The sequence below is a fragment of the Meleagris gallopavo genome, chromosome 1 (genome assembly GCF_905368555.1).
Source record: "Meleagris gallopavo chromosome 1, MGAL_WU_HG_1.1, whole genome shotgun sequence".
In the NCBI taxonomy this organism is placed as follows: domain Eukaryota; kingdom Metazoa; phylum Chordata; class Aves; order Galliformes; family Phasianidae; genus Meleagris; species Meleagris gallopavo.
In genome coordinates, this window is record NC_139404.1 from 13,695,446 (window position 1) to 13,711,168 (window position 15,723).

The 15,723-nt window shown below is 40.9% G+C and overlaps 1 protein-coding gene across 5 annotated transcripts in view; it reads right to left on the reverse strand.

The window, feature by feature from the left end:
* ATXN7L1 (ataxin 7 like 1) overlaps positions 1-15,723 on the reverse strand; it is a 117,703-nt gene that overhangs the window by 7,680 nt on the left and 94,300 nt on the right. For all 5 annotated transcript variants that reach the window (XM_085217042.1, XM_085217036.1, XM_085217051.1 and 2 more), the window contains 5 exons: positions 13,284-13,366; positions 12,204-12,460; positions 9,770-9,962; positions 8,486-8,607; positions 2,189-3,125 (listed from right to left, as the gene is read on the reverse strand). In XM_085217042.1, the coding sequence (XP_085073168.1) occupies positions 2,189-3,125; positions 8,486-8,607; positions 9,770-9,962; positions 12,204-12,460; positions 13,284-13,366 (1,592 nt within the window). The remainder of the gene's footprint in view (positions 1-2,188; positions 3,126-8,485; positions 8,608-9,769; positions 9,963-12,203; positions 12,461-13,283; positions 13,367-15,723) is intronic.

The window sequence follows — 15,723 nt, forward strand, 5'->3', positions numbered from 1 at the left end:
GGGCTTATCAGCAGTCACTTGAGCTTTTTCTTGTGTTCTTATTTCCTTAATTTAATTTTCCTTATTACATCAGGGAGCAGGAACAAGATTTTAAGTAACGTCGTATTTTTTGTGGAATTTTTACTGCAATTGCACTTCTAGTGCACGGCAAGCCAAAACAGCACAGCTTAAAGCTGATTGCAAGTGCTACATCCTCTAGAGTTTTAGTATTCCCACATACAGGACATAATATTCTAAGACCCACGTGCTTAAGCGGGTGCAAATTTCATTTGTTTATGGCACAAACAAACAGCAGGAATTCAGCATCCTTGTCACAAAGCTGTGAGTCAGACACCTGAAACAGTCAGCTTCACCTCACTGCTATACTGGACAGCCAGCGCAGCTCCAAGGACAGCTACTTGAGCAGCAACAGATGACTTCTACATATACATACATATATGCACACATACACCTCTATGTCTACTGTTCATCATCATACATATCTAACATTTTTCTTAAGGGAAAACTACAGCGTGAATTAATCACATATTAGCAAAGGCCTCTGAATGACCCTTGATGGTTTGTTTACTGCTGTTATTGTGTGAGTTGCTGAAATATATCCTACACTGGCACAGGAATGTCCCACAGGCACATATCCAATCACTAAGGGACTCAGAATGTGAACACGGGACCTCCTTACAAATGCATATATCTCACAAGCCTACATACACCATATACATTTGTAAGACTTCTCTGGACTACAACAGCTACAGATATATTTACGTAACGTGAAAAGACGATGCAATCCATTTTCTCCTGCCAGTGTTTGCACCAAAGTAACAGCCTGTACTTACTTCTTCTTCCCATTTGAGATATGGTATCTCAGGGTAAGTTCACCTTTTTAGGCACATACGTATTTCAAACATCAGATGTGTGACTGAACGATGAATTTACAGCATTCTCCACTGATTTCAGTGACTTAAAGATTAATTCTGATTGCAAGACACATTTAAAATGATAAAGGGCTTTATAAAAGGATTTAAACAGAAAGACAATACTGTAGCCCATTTTTAAATGCCAGTTCAATAATCTCAGCTGCACCTCTAATGGAAGCAGGAAGGAGAAAACAGACATCTAAGCCATTCTGAGGCCTTCGTTCTGCCTGTTACACTGCATTTAGCATTTCTTCATTCCCTCCTTCCACTCCCACTGCTGCCTGCTGTCACCCATGGACTGCCTTGTCCTAGACACTACCCTCTCCATTTCTTAATTCTACTTCATGCACAACATCCTTGTGAAAGGCGAGTTTCACAATAGCTCAGAAACAAACCTGTCCTAAGCTACTTTCTCTGGATTTTCTGACATTGCTCTCTGTGTTTCTGACACCCAGAGGCCAGGGCAAGCTTTGTTTTCTGCACACAGCACTGCATTGGATGCAGTGGCAGAATTAACCAGAAGATCATATTAAAGATAGCACTGGCAGCTTTTTCAGCAAAATTTAATTTACATGTACTGTTGTCTATATACAGAATCACTGAAAGAAAAGCCAAAGCTCTATTGCTAATGATGAGGAAGAAACCTTATCTGCTACAGCGACTTCAATATTCTGAAGGTGTTCACAGTAAAAGATAAACAAGCGTCAATTAAAGATGATCTGGTTAAGATCTTAATTTCTTAATTCTCTCGGTTTCAAATAGGAAACAGCATCTGAAGTCACGTGTCTCAGGCCTCCCCCACAGGAAAAGGCAAAATGTAAGCACTCTGCATAAATGAAATGAGGTTTATCATTAACATTAAACAACGAATCAGCAACAAATGTGGGAAAAACAGAAATGTTGACTCTTATCTCCCAGCTTTAATGACACACAATTTATTTCAGAGAGATGAGGATTAAGACTGAAAATTGATTTCTAAAAATTACTTATCCATTCTTGACATTTAGTTTCACTTTCAAATTCACAAATGACTATTATATTAACTGAATAAAAATTCTCATTAAAATATTTCAAGACAGTAAAAAAACGCCTTTCCCCTTGGCATGTCTCTATGATTTGTACAAAATAAATACATTTCTATATGAACCCAAAAAATCAGCTGTTTGATGAAAAACAAACCAAAGCAAACACTGCATTTTCTTGTTCATAATGCATGAACTACTTCAAGTGAGTCAAACATGACCTGCAAAAAAATAACCAGAAGGGTCCCTTACCTGCCGAGAGATGGAGCTGCTTGTTGGATCTGGCACCGCAGAAATAAGGTTGGCAGTGCTCTTTCTATGAACACTATTCATACCAGGCATTTTAGTGATTTTACAGGCTTTGCTACTAGAACTAGAGTTTTTACGTTTTTTTCCTTCTGATTTGTCGAAAGAAAGGGGTAGAGAAGACACTGCATTATGTGCTCCCAGGGAGTGGTCCCCTGAATGGTGCACAAGAGAAGGTACAGACAGATTAGAAGAGTCAATACTGCTTACTACCATGCTCATGTGTTTCACTGAGTCTGTTGAACTACTTGATAATGAAGTCCGTCCTGAGGGCTCCAATTTGGCACTGAGTGGGCTTGTTCCATTGTTTGTATTGTGCACAGACATACTGTTATAGGAAGATGTGGCCTGATAGGAGTTCAAAGTCGAACTGGTGTTCAGGACACAGTTCTTTTTGTGGGACCCTGAAAATGAAGATGAGGAAGATGTCTGCAAAGATAACGAGGATGACGATGACTGCGGCTTTTTCTTTTTGTTACTTGAAGACTCGTCGCTACGAGATGACAAGTCTTTTACTTTTGAGGATTTGCTGGTTTTTGTTTTGGATGGCTTGTGGGATGGGGAAGGGATGACTGCTGGCACTGGTGACACAGCTGATGGCGCCTTGAAGGTCGAGTCCATGATACTTAGGCTTGCAGCCATATGAGGAAAAGCTGTAGTGTGTGACATAATGGAATTTGTATCCGACGTCGTCACAAAGGCTGCATTTGATAACATGGCTGATGTCATTATGTAAGAAGAAGTGATTCTTGAGCTGATAGGTGTTGACGGAATATATACTGCACTGGGGTTGCTGAAAGGTTGTAAGACGGACGCTGGAAAGGGAGTGGAGACGTGTGCTGCTGGAGAAGGCATGGGACTGTCTGCCGCAGGAGGGATTTTCCTGAACAGGAAAGAATAAAAGAGATTTAGATCCATTAAAAACTTCCATCTGAACAACATGGATAAGAGAAGATTCCTGGAAAAGACCAACTTATTAAAAAAAGAAAAAAAAAAGGCAAATCTGGTTCATTTTTGTTTTGCTCCCTATTCCGCCAACCAGACATATTTTAATATTCACAGTTTGAAATAAGTTGCACATTCTATAACAGCTTAAAAATACCTTCACTCCTGATTTTTTTCTTTATAAACTTCAAAAGCCTGTCACAAAGCTTGCGTGTTTTGATGTTCTAAGATTTCAGGAAAACAGCAAATTGCCTTTTCCTAAAAATGTATGTTCAGATGAGGGACACTCATTCTGTGAAGGCACTGGAGATATAACAGAAGTTTAGGTGAAGATCTATGCAGCGCAATGTTTTGTGCATGGAACATCACCCCTAAACTGTGCAGTTCCACTATTAAACCAGAGCTGAGCTGAGCTTCTGCACACTTGTCCCATGTTGCAATTACATATATGGTGTTACAATTAACCACCTTCTTACAAATTTTATCTCTTTTTTTAATCTACTTTACAAAAAAAAAAAAGAAAAAAGGGAAGGGAAGGGAAGGGAAGGAAGGAAGGGAAGGGAAGGGAAGGAAGGAAGGGAAGGGAAGGGAAGGGAAGGGAAGGGAAGGGAGGAGGGAAGGGAAGGGAAGGGAAGGGAAGGGAAGGGAAGGGATCTGAAATGCCTGACGGTGGAGTCTACAAACATACTAAACAATATGCTTCATTCACTGCATAAATGCACTTCATGAGTTTTGCCTGAAAGGTCAAGCTGTAGAACAGTTTCAGAATTAGCCTGAGCACAGGTCATACCTGTGAGGGCAGTAAATGAGTCAGTTTTGGGTTCTGTGAATTACTTATCACCGAGCTTAAAGAGGAAAAGGAGGTAACAGGTCAATGGCTCATCCTTGCTTCAATGCAGTACCATTCCCAAGAGCTCACGTGGACAGGATTAACTAGTTAAGTCATTCATTTCACTGATACTGAAGGACTGACAGAATCTGAAACAACACTTGATAAACTCTATGACTAGTTGAATACTATTCTGAGAATAAAATTTAATTATATTACCTGTGAAAACAGTAGAATGTACTTAAGTTCCTTTCTATTCTACCACCAACAGCACATCACCTATTACTTTATCCAGTCCAATGTTAACAAAAAAACAGTTTTCCATAATGTCTCTTGGAAAATTATCATGTGAGTTTTTCTCATTATTTGGACTATTAATCCTATTCCTCTTTGTTAAGAGCCCACAGAGCATCATAATTCTGCCCTTGTTAATCCCCAGTACTGACATCTCTTCAGTTTGAAGAGACTCACGCCTGCCCTCAGTGAAGTACAATAAAACAGCACAGGGTATGGTTTATGACAGAATTAATCCTCTGCTGTTTTACCATAAATCAAATCCTAATTAACAGGCTTTTCTCCTGGTATTCTTCCTGTAGAGACTCTCAGACAGGGTACTGTTCATGACAAAAATGAGTAAGGGTTTGCACACGGACTGTACTCTCAGAAATAAGCAAAGTCCTACTGCCTGTGACTTCCTATGGGGCTATGAACAAAGCAATTATCAGGCCCGCTCCTCAGTCTACTATTAAAGAAAAGCAGTAACTCTTACCCAGCTTTGTAAAATACACTAAGAACTAGGGGTAAAAAGCACTTTGTAGATGTTGTTATTGTTCTCAAAATATGGCCTTGCGTCCCTTTTATCATTTGGCTCAGCTGGATGAGCCACAGCTACAGCTGGACTAGCTCCACTACAACATAACAGCTTTATGCACAGTTCTGCCTAGGGAAGACAGGAAAGGACCAGCCCAAAGGATGGAGGACAACAGTGGGATACAAAAAGGATTAAGCGCTGTCAGCTTCCTGTGTTACACAGACAACTAAGTATGGATGGAATCCATTAAAATATTAGAGGCTGCATTAAGAGCTAGAATTTGGGAAAACATTTACAATTGGATTTAGGGGGAGCAGGACAAGACCTGTTTATTTCTTGTATCACACAACTACTGCAGAAGTTATTTTAGTTTTTCATGAAAGGAACGATACTTGGTGACACTTCCTCAGAAACCTGAATGTCTTTTCGCCTGACATACAAAGCCAACAGATAATAAGTTTTACTTCTCCTATTTATAGAAACAAAATTAGTTTTATTTGTAGGAGGTGGCAGACAGTGGTTAACAGCCAAAATTGCTAAGTAGAAGAAAGGAACCCATTCTGGACTAAGTGCGATCTGTCTCTAAATAGAGATGCAAGTGGTCCTTCTATGGCAAACCCACCCATTTCCAAATGATGTCTCCAAGCACAGTAGCACTGTTATCACCCAGTTACCAGGTCAGTCGGACAAGCCATGGTTTATCACAGAATCACAGAATTGTAGGGGTTGAAAGGGACCTCTAGAGATCATCGAGACCAACCCCCCCCAAAGCAGGTTCCCTACACCAGGTCGCACAGGTAGGTGTCCAGGCGAGACTTGAATATCTCCAGAGAAGGAGACTCCACAACCCCCCTGGGCAGCCTGTTCCAGTGCTCCGTCACCCTCACCGTGAAGAAGTTCTTACGCACATTCGTGCGAAACTTCCTGTGCTGCAGCTGATGGCCGTTTCCCCTCGTCCTGTCTCCACGTACCACTGAAAAGAGACTGGCCTCACCACTATGGCCGCCACACCTCAGATATTTATAAACCTGGATCAGGTCCCCTCTCAGTCGTCTTTTCTCAAGGCTGAACAGACCCAGTTCACTCAGCCTTTCTTCATAGGGGAGATGCTTCAGGCCCTTCACCATCTTTGTGGCCCTCCGCTGGACTCTTTCCAAGAGATCCCTGTCTTTTTTGTACTGGGGAGCCCAGAACTGGACACAGTACTTCAGATGAGGCCTTACCAGGGAGAGTAGAGGGGGAGGATCACCTCCCTCGACCTGCTGGACACGCTCTTTTTAATGCATCCCAGAATGCCATTGGCCTTTTTGGCCACGAGGGCACACTGCCGGCTCATGGCCAACCTGTCATCCACCAGGACGCCCAGGTCCCTCTCTGCAGAGCTCCTCTCCAGCAGTTCATCCTCCAGCCTGTATTGGTGCATGCAATTATTCCTCCCTAGGTGTAAGACCCTACACTTGCTTTTGTTGAACCTCATCCAGTTTCTTACTGCCCAGCTCTCCAGCCTGTCCAGGTCTCGCTGAATGGCAGCACAGCCTTCAAGCGTGTCAGCCAATCCTCCCAACTTCGTATCATCAGCAAACTTGCTGAGGGTGGCCACTATCCCCTCATCAAGGTCATTGATGAAGATGTTGAACAAGACCGGACCCAGCACAGACCCCTGGGGACACCACTGGTTACAGGTCTCCAGCCAGACTCTGCACCACCAACGACGACCCTCTGCGCTCTGCCAGTCAGCCAGTTCTCAACCCACCTCACTGTCCACTCTCTATCCCACACTTCCTCAGCTTTGTTATAAGGATGTCGTGGGAGACAGTATCAAATGCCTTTCTAAAATCAAGGTAGACTACATCTACTGCTCTTCCCCCATCCACCCAGCATGTGACAGCATCATAGAAGGCCACCAGGTTGGGCGAGCACGACCTCCCCTTGGTGAACCCATGCTGACTACTCCTGATAACCTCCTTTTCTCCCAGTTGTCTGGAGATGGTATCCAGCACAAGCTGTTCCATCACCTTTCCAGGGACAGAGGTGAGGCTGACAGGCCTATAATTACCCGGATCTTCCTTCTTGCCCTTTTTGAAGACCGGAGTGACATTGGCTATCCTCCAGTCTTCAGGGACCTCCCCTGTTATCCAAGACCTCTCAAAAATGATGGAGAGCGGTTCAGCAATGACCTCCGCCAGCTCCCTCAGCACACATGGATGCATCCCATAAGGTCCCATGGTCCTATTTAGTACTTCAATAATTTATATAAATAAAAATCAGACCTCGTTCATCTAATGGTTGGCATCCAATGAATATAATACAGTCCTGATAATAAACAGCGACATGAAACACTGCACTTTAGAGCAATTGCACTGAAAGAAGAATGCATGTTCCACTGCAGAATTTAAAAAAAAAACACAAACAATCACATCTGCAGATCCCACGAGCCTTTTCAAAATATATATTAAAAAAAATCTTTTTTTTGTGTAGTGCAGTCTATTTTCATATTTCTATGTAACCTAAGCATATAGTGGCAGCAACCTGCATACGTCACCTGCATACGTCATACGTGAAGAGGTGCTTCAATACTGAGTCAAAAACAGAAAATTAAGACCTCTAGTGCTGGTGAGTCTAGAAGGCACTGTGGACTAAAAATTTCCACATTCCTTTACACATTAGCAAATATGAGGACTGCTCTGAAAGTAATGCCTTCTATTTTATTATGCTGGCCCATGACAGCAGAGGTGGATGTTGGTGGTATGGCAGTAGAGGCTGAACCTTCCCACCAATATCCCATTACATTTTGTTGCTGTGTGATAGATGGCAGCAGAGGGGCAGTCTGACAGAATGGGGTCTGACACGGAAGTGTGGATGAAGCAAAGGTATGTCATGTGGAAAAAATGGCACTCATTGACATTCACTAACACTTGCTGAATGTCAATGCAGACCAACCAGTGGATGTGAGCACAGTGAGGCATTGAGTGATGTGTTTCAGCAGTGGCAACAGTGATGTGAAAGACAAGCCCCATTTCAGATGGTGGTGCAGAGCAGTCACACCATGAAATGAAGAGCATCTCTATCAGCTCATCCACACAACTTGGCAAATGGTGGTGACTATGTTGAAAAACAGTGTTCTGTAGCTGAGAATTTGCTCTAGCAAACGATGTTCTTGTGCTTTTGTATGTTGTAGTTTCCATGCAAATAAACAGGAGGCATTACTTTCAGAGTGACCTATGTATATATTGAGTTTCTTACCACAAAACACAAGTTTCACTGAGAAAAGTCTGAATGGTGATAAAGCTGTGTGACAAATATAAAAGTAGAGGCCAAATCCAACCTGTGTTATAAAACTGCATGATATCAAGACATACCTCCAAGCCCAGAAAACACCAAGCTTTCATGCACTTAAATGTTAGCAGAACTACAAAATTATTCCACCCCCCAAGATTGGAGGGACTACAGAAAAGTTCTATATCTGGCAGAACCACATATCAGAATAGGTGATTGCACTCTTGTGCTGCATATTCCTCAGTGGAAAAGAAATCTTGTATTTGTATAACAGGCTTAACACAGAGGTAATTTCAAAAACAAATCCCATGGAGCGTTTCATTCAGTGGTTATACAGAATTAAAGATGTTGAGCTATGCCCACGTGTAAAACTCCCACTTACTTCCACATCTGTGAATTCAAGTGTTTTTCTACCATGGAGTTTAGTGCGAAACGAAAATGGTCCCATCTTCTGTCAAAGACATAGTACCCTCTTCCCATTAAGCGACTACCATATGAACAGAACTGCAAGAAAAGATAGTTCAATGTTATTAAAAAAGTTTCTGTGCTATAAAAGAACAACCATTTATCCTGCAACATCTTTGTAATCTGTATTGCAAAACAGCTTTAAAAAGGTATTTCTCTCTATTGCAGCATAGATACTTTTTTCATGATGTATGAAATACACACGTAACTTTTCTGCCTAAAGTATACTTTGTACTCTGCTAACAATTCACTTTACTGTCAGGTACCTACCTATGTGTCACAGGGAAAGAATACAAATGCCAAGCTACTGTTAAGAAAGCAATTCTGGCTAATAACATTGGGGTCTGACAAAATTTCTCCTTTTCTCTAAGGAATACAGACAATGTTACAGTTATCACACTTTATTCTGCATAAGGAAAACACATAAATGAAGTCTTCACTGATTTCGCTCCTTGGCTTGATCTTTGTGAGAAACAGCTGCTCAGGTGTTGGCAAGTTCTCCCATTGTTTCTTCCCATTGTTTGTACAGCATAAACAAATTCATACTGCAAATTCAGTGACACAAGGTACTCTGACTTACAATAAAGTTTGCTACTAGCATGGGAGAGAGACAAAAACAGCTGCCAGAGAAACACATTCTTAAGCCACTGCCAGAGCAGATGGGCTATGCTGTGCTCTACTTTCCATTTTTAGATGAATGAAGCAATAGCTCCTATGTCCACATACACTCACATAAATGATATTTAATTACTGCTTCATAGCATACTACAAAGATCAACGAGTACCATAATAGCTCTTCAAGCTCTTCACTGCCATATGATTTTCAGAGGTATAGCAAATTGCAATAGTTTCATAAGAACTATGTATGACAACAAATTGTCTGTTCACGTCACATTTAAAACACTGCAACTTCACAGTTTAACAGAACTACACTCGATTCAGACTACTGAGAAGAAAACTAAAAGGAGAACTTTACTTTCTATTTCTTATCCCATCCCACAGCCGGCAATGTTTAACTATCACATGCAATGACCAGTCTTCTCCTTCTACCTGCTCCCATTCAAACCATAGTTTTCTGCCAAATGTAATATAGACTCAGAATAGTCTCCCATTCCTTACATTTTTACCAAAGCACGTTTCTTTCCTCCCTTCTTTAATTACTTAAGAGTAACAGCAAGGCACGCCAGCGAGAGAGACATACCCCAAGAGGTCTGGGATGGTGTCCAGAAAAATGACAGTCTAATTTCTCAGATTCTTCAGCTCCATCCACTTCTCCTTCATCACTGGACAATCTACTAGTTAAATCTCCTCCCATGGAAGGCAGTGGCAGTTCTGGTACATACCCACTGTGGTTTGAAGAACTGTTGCTGTTTATGCTATTGGCAGATGATGGTCTAGAAAGAGAAGATACATTTAAACCACCAGTGTTCAACAGCCCTGCAAAAGCACCTGACTGAGTCAAGCCTTGAAGTAAATTACGCCAGAAACGATCATGGAAAGAAGGACAGTAAAGGATAAAGAGCAGCTGACATTTGGTCTTGCAAGACCAAGTTGACATTAACAGAAGTATCTTTGTATTGCCTGAAAAGTTAAATCCACCAAAAAGTTCAGTTTAAGATCTCAACAGATGCAAAATATATTATATATGCAAACAAAACTAGATGTGTAAAATCTTCCCACAAAGCACCATTACTCCACTACTTTGTTAATCCCAACTGTCCAGTTATCACATTTATTTCTTACTGAAACATGCATACTAAATACAACAGGAGTCTTTAGTTTACTCCCTCCACAGTCAGTTCAGTATGTGCAGTCACTGGGAGGACTCTGCAGCACGTGAGGTTGTTTTTTGTTTACCTTTGCATACAATCCAATAAAACAAAGTGGGCATGCCTTTACATCACAGGACACAACGATGTCTGTCAAATTAGTGTGGAAGCAAACCAAATGAGAAGGGGTATTGGGGGGAGGGAAGGTGTGGACCTCTGTGACTGGACAAGATACCTGCGCTGAGCAAAACCAGAAAATGAAAAACAAGCTCTCCCAAACTAGCCTTCCTCATCCAGTGAACTTGGGCTATCAGCCGCTAAAACTGTGGACAGTGCCCTCTCCTGAACTGAGCTGGGATTGTTCAAAAACGTCCACCAGCTGAGAACCTCTGCTGCAGCTGCTGGCTGGTGCATGGGATAGATTGTCTGAGAGCTCCTCAGCCTTGAGGAAGAGGTGGTCTGGTCAGGCCAAGTCACTTTCAGGGCAACCAGCAAACTTTGCTTGGGGGAGCAGGCAGCAGCACGTAACCTCTGCCAGCAGAGCTGTAGGCTGTATGCTGACTCACAGCAGGGAGCAAGGCTTTCCTCTGGCACGGCTGCTTGCAAAAACAGGAAAGATGACAGAACAGAGACACTGCAGGAGAAACAGAAGTATAAATCGTACCAACGCAACATATGACTGCTAAAGTCCTTCTCCTTGCATACCACTATCTTTTCTTTGCAATTTCTTCTGCTGCCACTGAACCACATTTCAGTTTTGTTTTTTTGACTGTAACACCTACTAAAACTAATGCCTGCTTGTCCCTCTGTGCTCCTCTGCACGTAAGCACTGTGTGAGGTCACCCTTCTAAAAGAAATAACACAGAATTCTCATCAACTTTCTTATTCTTTCATTCATCCAAAGCCCTGCAAGATTCACCTCTGCCACTGAGTGAATAGAATTTCACTATGACTCGATGAACGCACAATAGAAAATGGAAATAGCTGTCTGTAGAACTGAAGATAAGACTCTGAAAGAGGGACTTTATACAGATGACCAAAAATGAATACCTAATTCTGACCAAGACTTCTGCAAAGACGTGACGTATGAAACAATGCCAACACAAAAAAAACCAACCAGCTTAACTCTATCCACTCCAGAAAAAAACAGGAGTACCTAAAAACCCACTCCAAAAGTGAAAAGCCATACAAAACAAATGGGAAGCTTCCCAGAGGGTAGAATAGAATTCAGTAGCTACAATACTTCATAGTGGTTCTTCTAAAGGTACGTTTTTGGAAATTTACATTGTCTTTCTGATTTTGTCCTTTCTAAGAAGAATTGCCACAGTGGTGGAAGACACACCATGGGCAGACTCAGACGGATGGGTTTAAGACCTAGCTGCTTACACTGTCATCTACATGGAAGCACACCTTTCTTTAAGACATTCCACTGATGTAGTTGGTGACATATCTGCACAAAACATTCCTATACAACTGCACAGAATTTTGCCAGCAGTATCTCAATTCATATAAGCAACTTTCACTTCCAAATGTGTAAGAATGACCCAGTTATAACCCTTCCTCATTACTACCAACCATCTTAGCCAAAAAAAGCTGTTAGTCTGAGCTTCAGACCAGAGGACAGATACCACTCCCTAGCCCAGTCCCAATCAGATCACAGACTATCATGGATGGGTTTACATTAATTTAAGAGTCCTCTACTTTGTACTGCTAAGAGAAATCCTTACATGAAGGTATGTTTTATCATGCAATAGCCCAAACACTAAGTGTTTATAAAATAAACTAAATAAAAAAGCTGTATAAAGAAATAGCACCTTTCTTACAGCAATTCCAGAATGCAACACTTCACGCTGGAGAACTGCTCACCTTGGAAGTACAGAATTTGGTGGTCTAGATTTTGCAGGAGATGTTACTTTAGATTCTTGCCCAGAGTTCACTGAAGATCCTGACAGAGAGTCTTGTGCTGGTGTGGGCTGGCTCTGATAGCTCTCCCTTGCCGATGGTGGATGCTCTTTGTCTTTTGCAACTTCTTTTTCCCTGGATCGAGCTTTGTGTTCAGCTAGAAGGATGTCAAACTGTTTTTTACGGCCTGGAACTGCTCGTCGATGATTAAGTGAATGAGTCTAAAAATAGGGTGGTTAAAAAGCATTTGTGTGTGCATGACATTGTTTATGAGTCCTCTATACTTCCGATACACCACAACTCTAAAAGATAAAAATCTACTTCAAACAACTTCAGCCACAGTTATGGAAATAAAACTGCTACTCCATATTATCTTTGATAATTTATGAAATAATTTCTTAAGAAATTACTTTTGCAAGAATTTTCATAGCAGAATCTATTGACTTACCTTTTCCAAGACAGAAAGTGTAATTCCAATAACTTTAAAATATTAAGAAGTAATGCCATTGCGGCTCTTAACTTACAAAGAAAAACTGATTTCACTGGATTGAAAAATGTGAATACGTTTTAAGCAAATGTAACCGATCACCTCTACCAACAGGCACTAGCTAAACATACAAATGGTTGTTATAAACATCTTACATTGGTGCTATTTTTTAATGAGACCCATCATTATCAGAAGAGCAGCCTCCAATTACATGAAAATAATGTTAAATTTTTACTCAAGTGATTATACTTCAGCATTTTTGCACATATGAGCTGAAAAGGGAGCACTAAAAATAACTTTTGTGCTTCTACGTGAAACATTAATGCTTTCTGCATAACAGAATGACAAGAAAAAAACATCTCTCTAGAAGTATCAGCAGAACAATGTAGATGCTCTGATTCAAAGGAACAGAATTACTCAAAAGAATTACCTGAAGACAGCATCTGAATACCATACCCACTGTCTGTAAGACAGGAGCAGGTATGACCTCTCAAACTACTGTGGTAGTATTTAAACTATAACAAAGCATCTGATATTTTATCTTCTAAGAAAAATACCTTGCAGGTGAGCGATCTTGTGCAAGGTTTCTTTGTTTCAGGATCCAGTACTCCACAGTGTTTATTTGGATCAAATTCTCTTTCTGTTTGATGAAGGTGGAGGAAAAAAGAGAAAAAGTAGATTATTTCAGGAATTTTAGCCAGAGCACCATATTTGCCTAACAATACTTAATGCAGCCAGGCTCAGTCCGAAGCACTGTTCCCAACCCCAGTTCCACAGTGGTGCCATGTGCATCACACTCAGCCACTTGTGCTTTTTTTTCTGTCTGTATGTGTTTCAAACAATTTAGTCACAGACTTCATAGGACTAAGTCTGCTTATGGAGTTATACTCAACAGAATGGTCTACACACATAACCCAGTCATATCCCAAGGAGTTCACAGAACCATAGAATCAGAGAATGGTTTGGGTTGGAAGGGACCTTTAAGATAATCAAGTTCTAACCCCCTGCTACCTCCCATTTCACTCTCTAACACTGACTGCTTCTGAAGCCATGAAACACATTTGCAAACCCATCCTCTAAATTTGACTACAGAGCACACTTAATACACATACAGACTAAATAGCACAGTGCGTTATATAACTTTACTGTGACATACTCTGAAACTCTGAAAAACAACCAGTGTTGTTTAAAACATAAACACAAGATTAGTAGTGACATGCTAAAAAACAGAATTTATCTAAATCTGTCTCATCTTCAGGAAGTATAAAGAGAAGCATATGTTAATTCTTACTTCCTTAAGTCATGGAGGCACAGAATTCAAAGTTTACAGAGATCATGAAAATAAAACTTCATTTGAGTTCTACTTATGATTAACATTAGAAATGTATTTAATATTTAATGTGCTATATTTGCATATTTCATTGTCGTTAATATTTCAGTATTTGTATACCACAGATAGCATCACCTCCTTTAAGTTGTATTAATATAATTCTAGGTTTTGCACTACAGAGCTGTAACAAAACCATGGACGTAGAGTTATTACTTATGCGAAAAAAATCTACCATCATCTTTACACATGTAGACATGGTATGTTTAACTGGCAGGCTGGTTTGCATCTACTTGATCATGGAATGTAACTGTTTGCCAAGGTCTTCTTTCACTATATAGTTGTGTTACATTTGGATAAAAATAAACATCCTGTACTTAAATACAACAACTGATGTAAGGACCTAAACATTCATTAAAAACAAACAAACGACGACGACAAAAAATCAGAGTTAAGATGAAGACAGTAATTCGCAGTTACTGTACAATGTTAGGACAATGACACAGCCAGCGCAACAGGAAAAATTGCAGGCCAAGGAGCCTGCATACGGTAACTCTTGCCTTCCAGGTAACAAAATTATTAGCAGTTGTATGTAATCTGCTACATAGACTTAAACACGACCAAGTTCAATTCACGGCTATGTTACTGGTCTACTAGCAGAGACATATATCAGAAAGTGAGCTTGGAAAGAATAGTCAGCACTACTTCTTGGTAAAATCTACCAAGGGTCTGATATCTGTCACACACATTTGAAGTTTCTGTGGCTTTTACACAGCTCAACAGAAATAATAAAAAGATCTGTGTATGACCAAACATTAAAAAAAAACAAAAAAACCCACATTTTTTCTTACTTTTAGTGGATGAAAACATATGTTCAGGAACTAAAAGAGATAATCATTGCTGTTTTTTTATTACAACCTCACAGAGGGAAGAAGAGTCAAACTCCTATTTGAGACATAACAAATAGAGACTCACAGAATGGTTTGGGTTGGAGGAGACCTTAAAGCCCACCCATCCCCAACGCCTGCCGTGGGCTGGCTGCCCCCCACCAGCACAGGCTGCCCAGGGCCCCGTCCAACCTGGCCCTGAGCACCTGCAGGGATGGGGCACCCACAGCTCTATGGGCAGCTGTGCCAGGGCCTCACCATCCTCTGAGTAAAGAATGTCTTTCTAACATTTAACCTCAATTTCACATCTTTTAGTTTAAGTCCATTACCCCTTGGTCCTATCACTACATGACCTTGCAGAAAGGTCCCCCTCCAGCATTCTCGTAGGCCTCCTCTAGGTAGTGGAAGGATATTTTTAGTTTCAGCTGGGCAGCTGTATTTTTAACTTCACCCCAAAGAGAACAGGAACTGAAGATATTTAAAAAACACAACAAAAAACACATTTTTTTTCCAGTTTGCTACAAGAAAACAGTGATCCACTTAGGCCCGGTAGCTACAGACTCTTTTTGGGGGTCAGGGAGCTGCTTTCCTCTCTCACCAAAGACAGCATCTCCAAAAAGGAGCAGGGGCATTCCTCACCTGAACAACCACCAGGTCTCAGCAAAGATTAAAAAAACCTACCCAAATAACAAATTAACCATCACCAACAAAAAAACCAACAACCAGAAAACCCCTTCAGCCACAGCCAGGGAAATGGTATGAGAGAAAATGGAGGCTACTGAA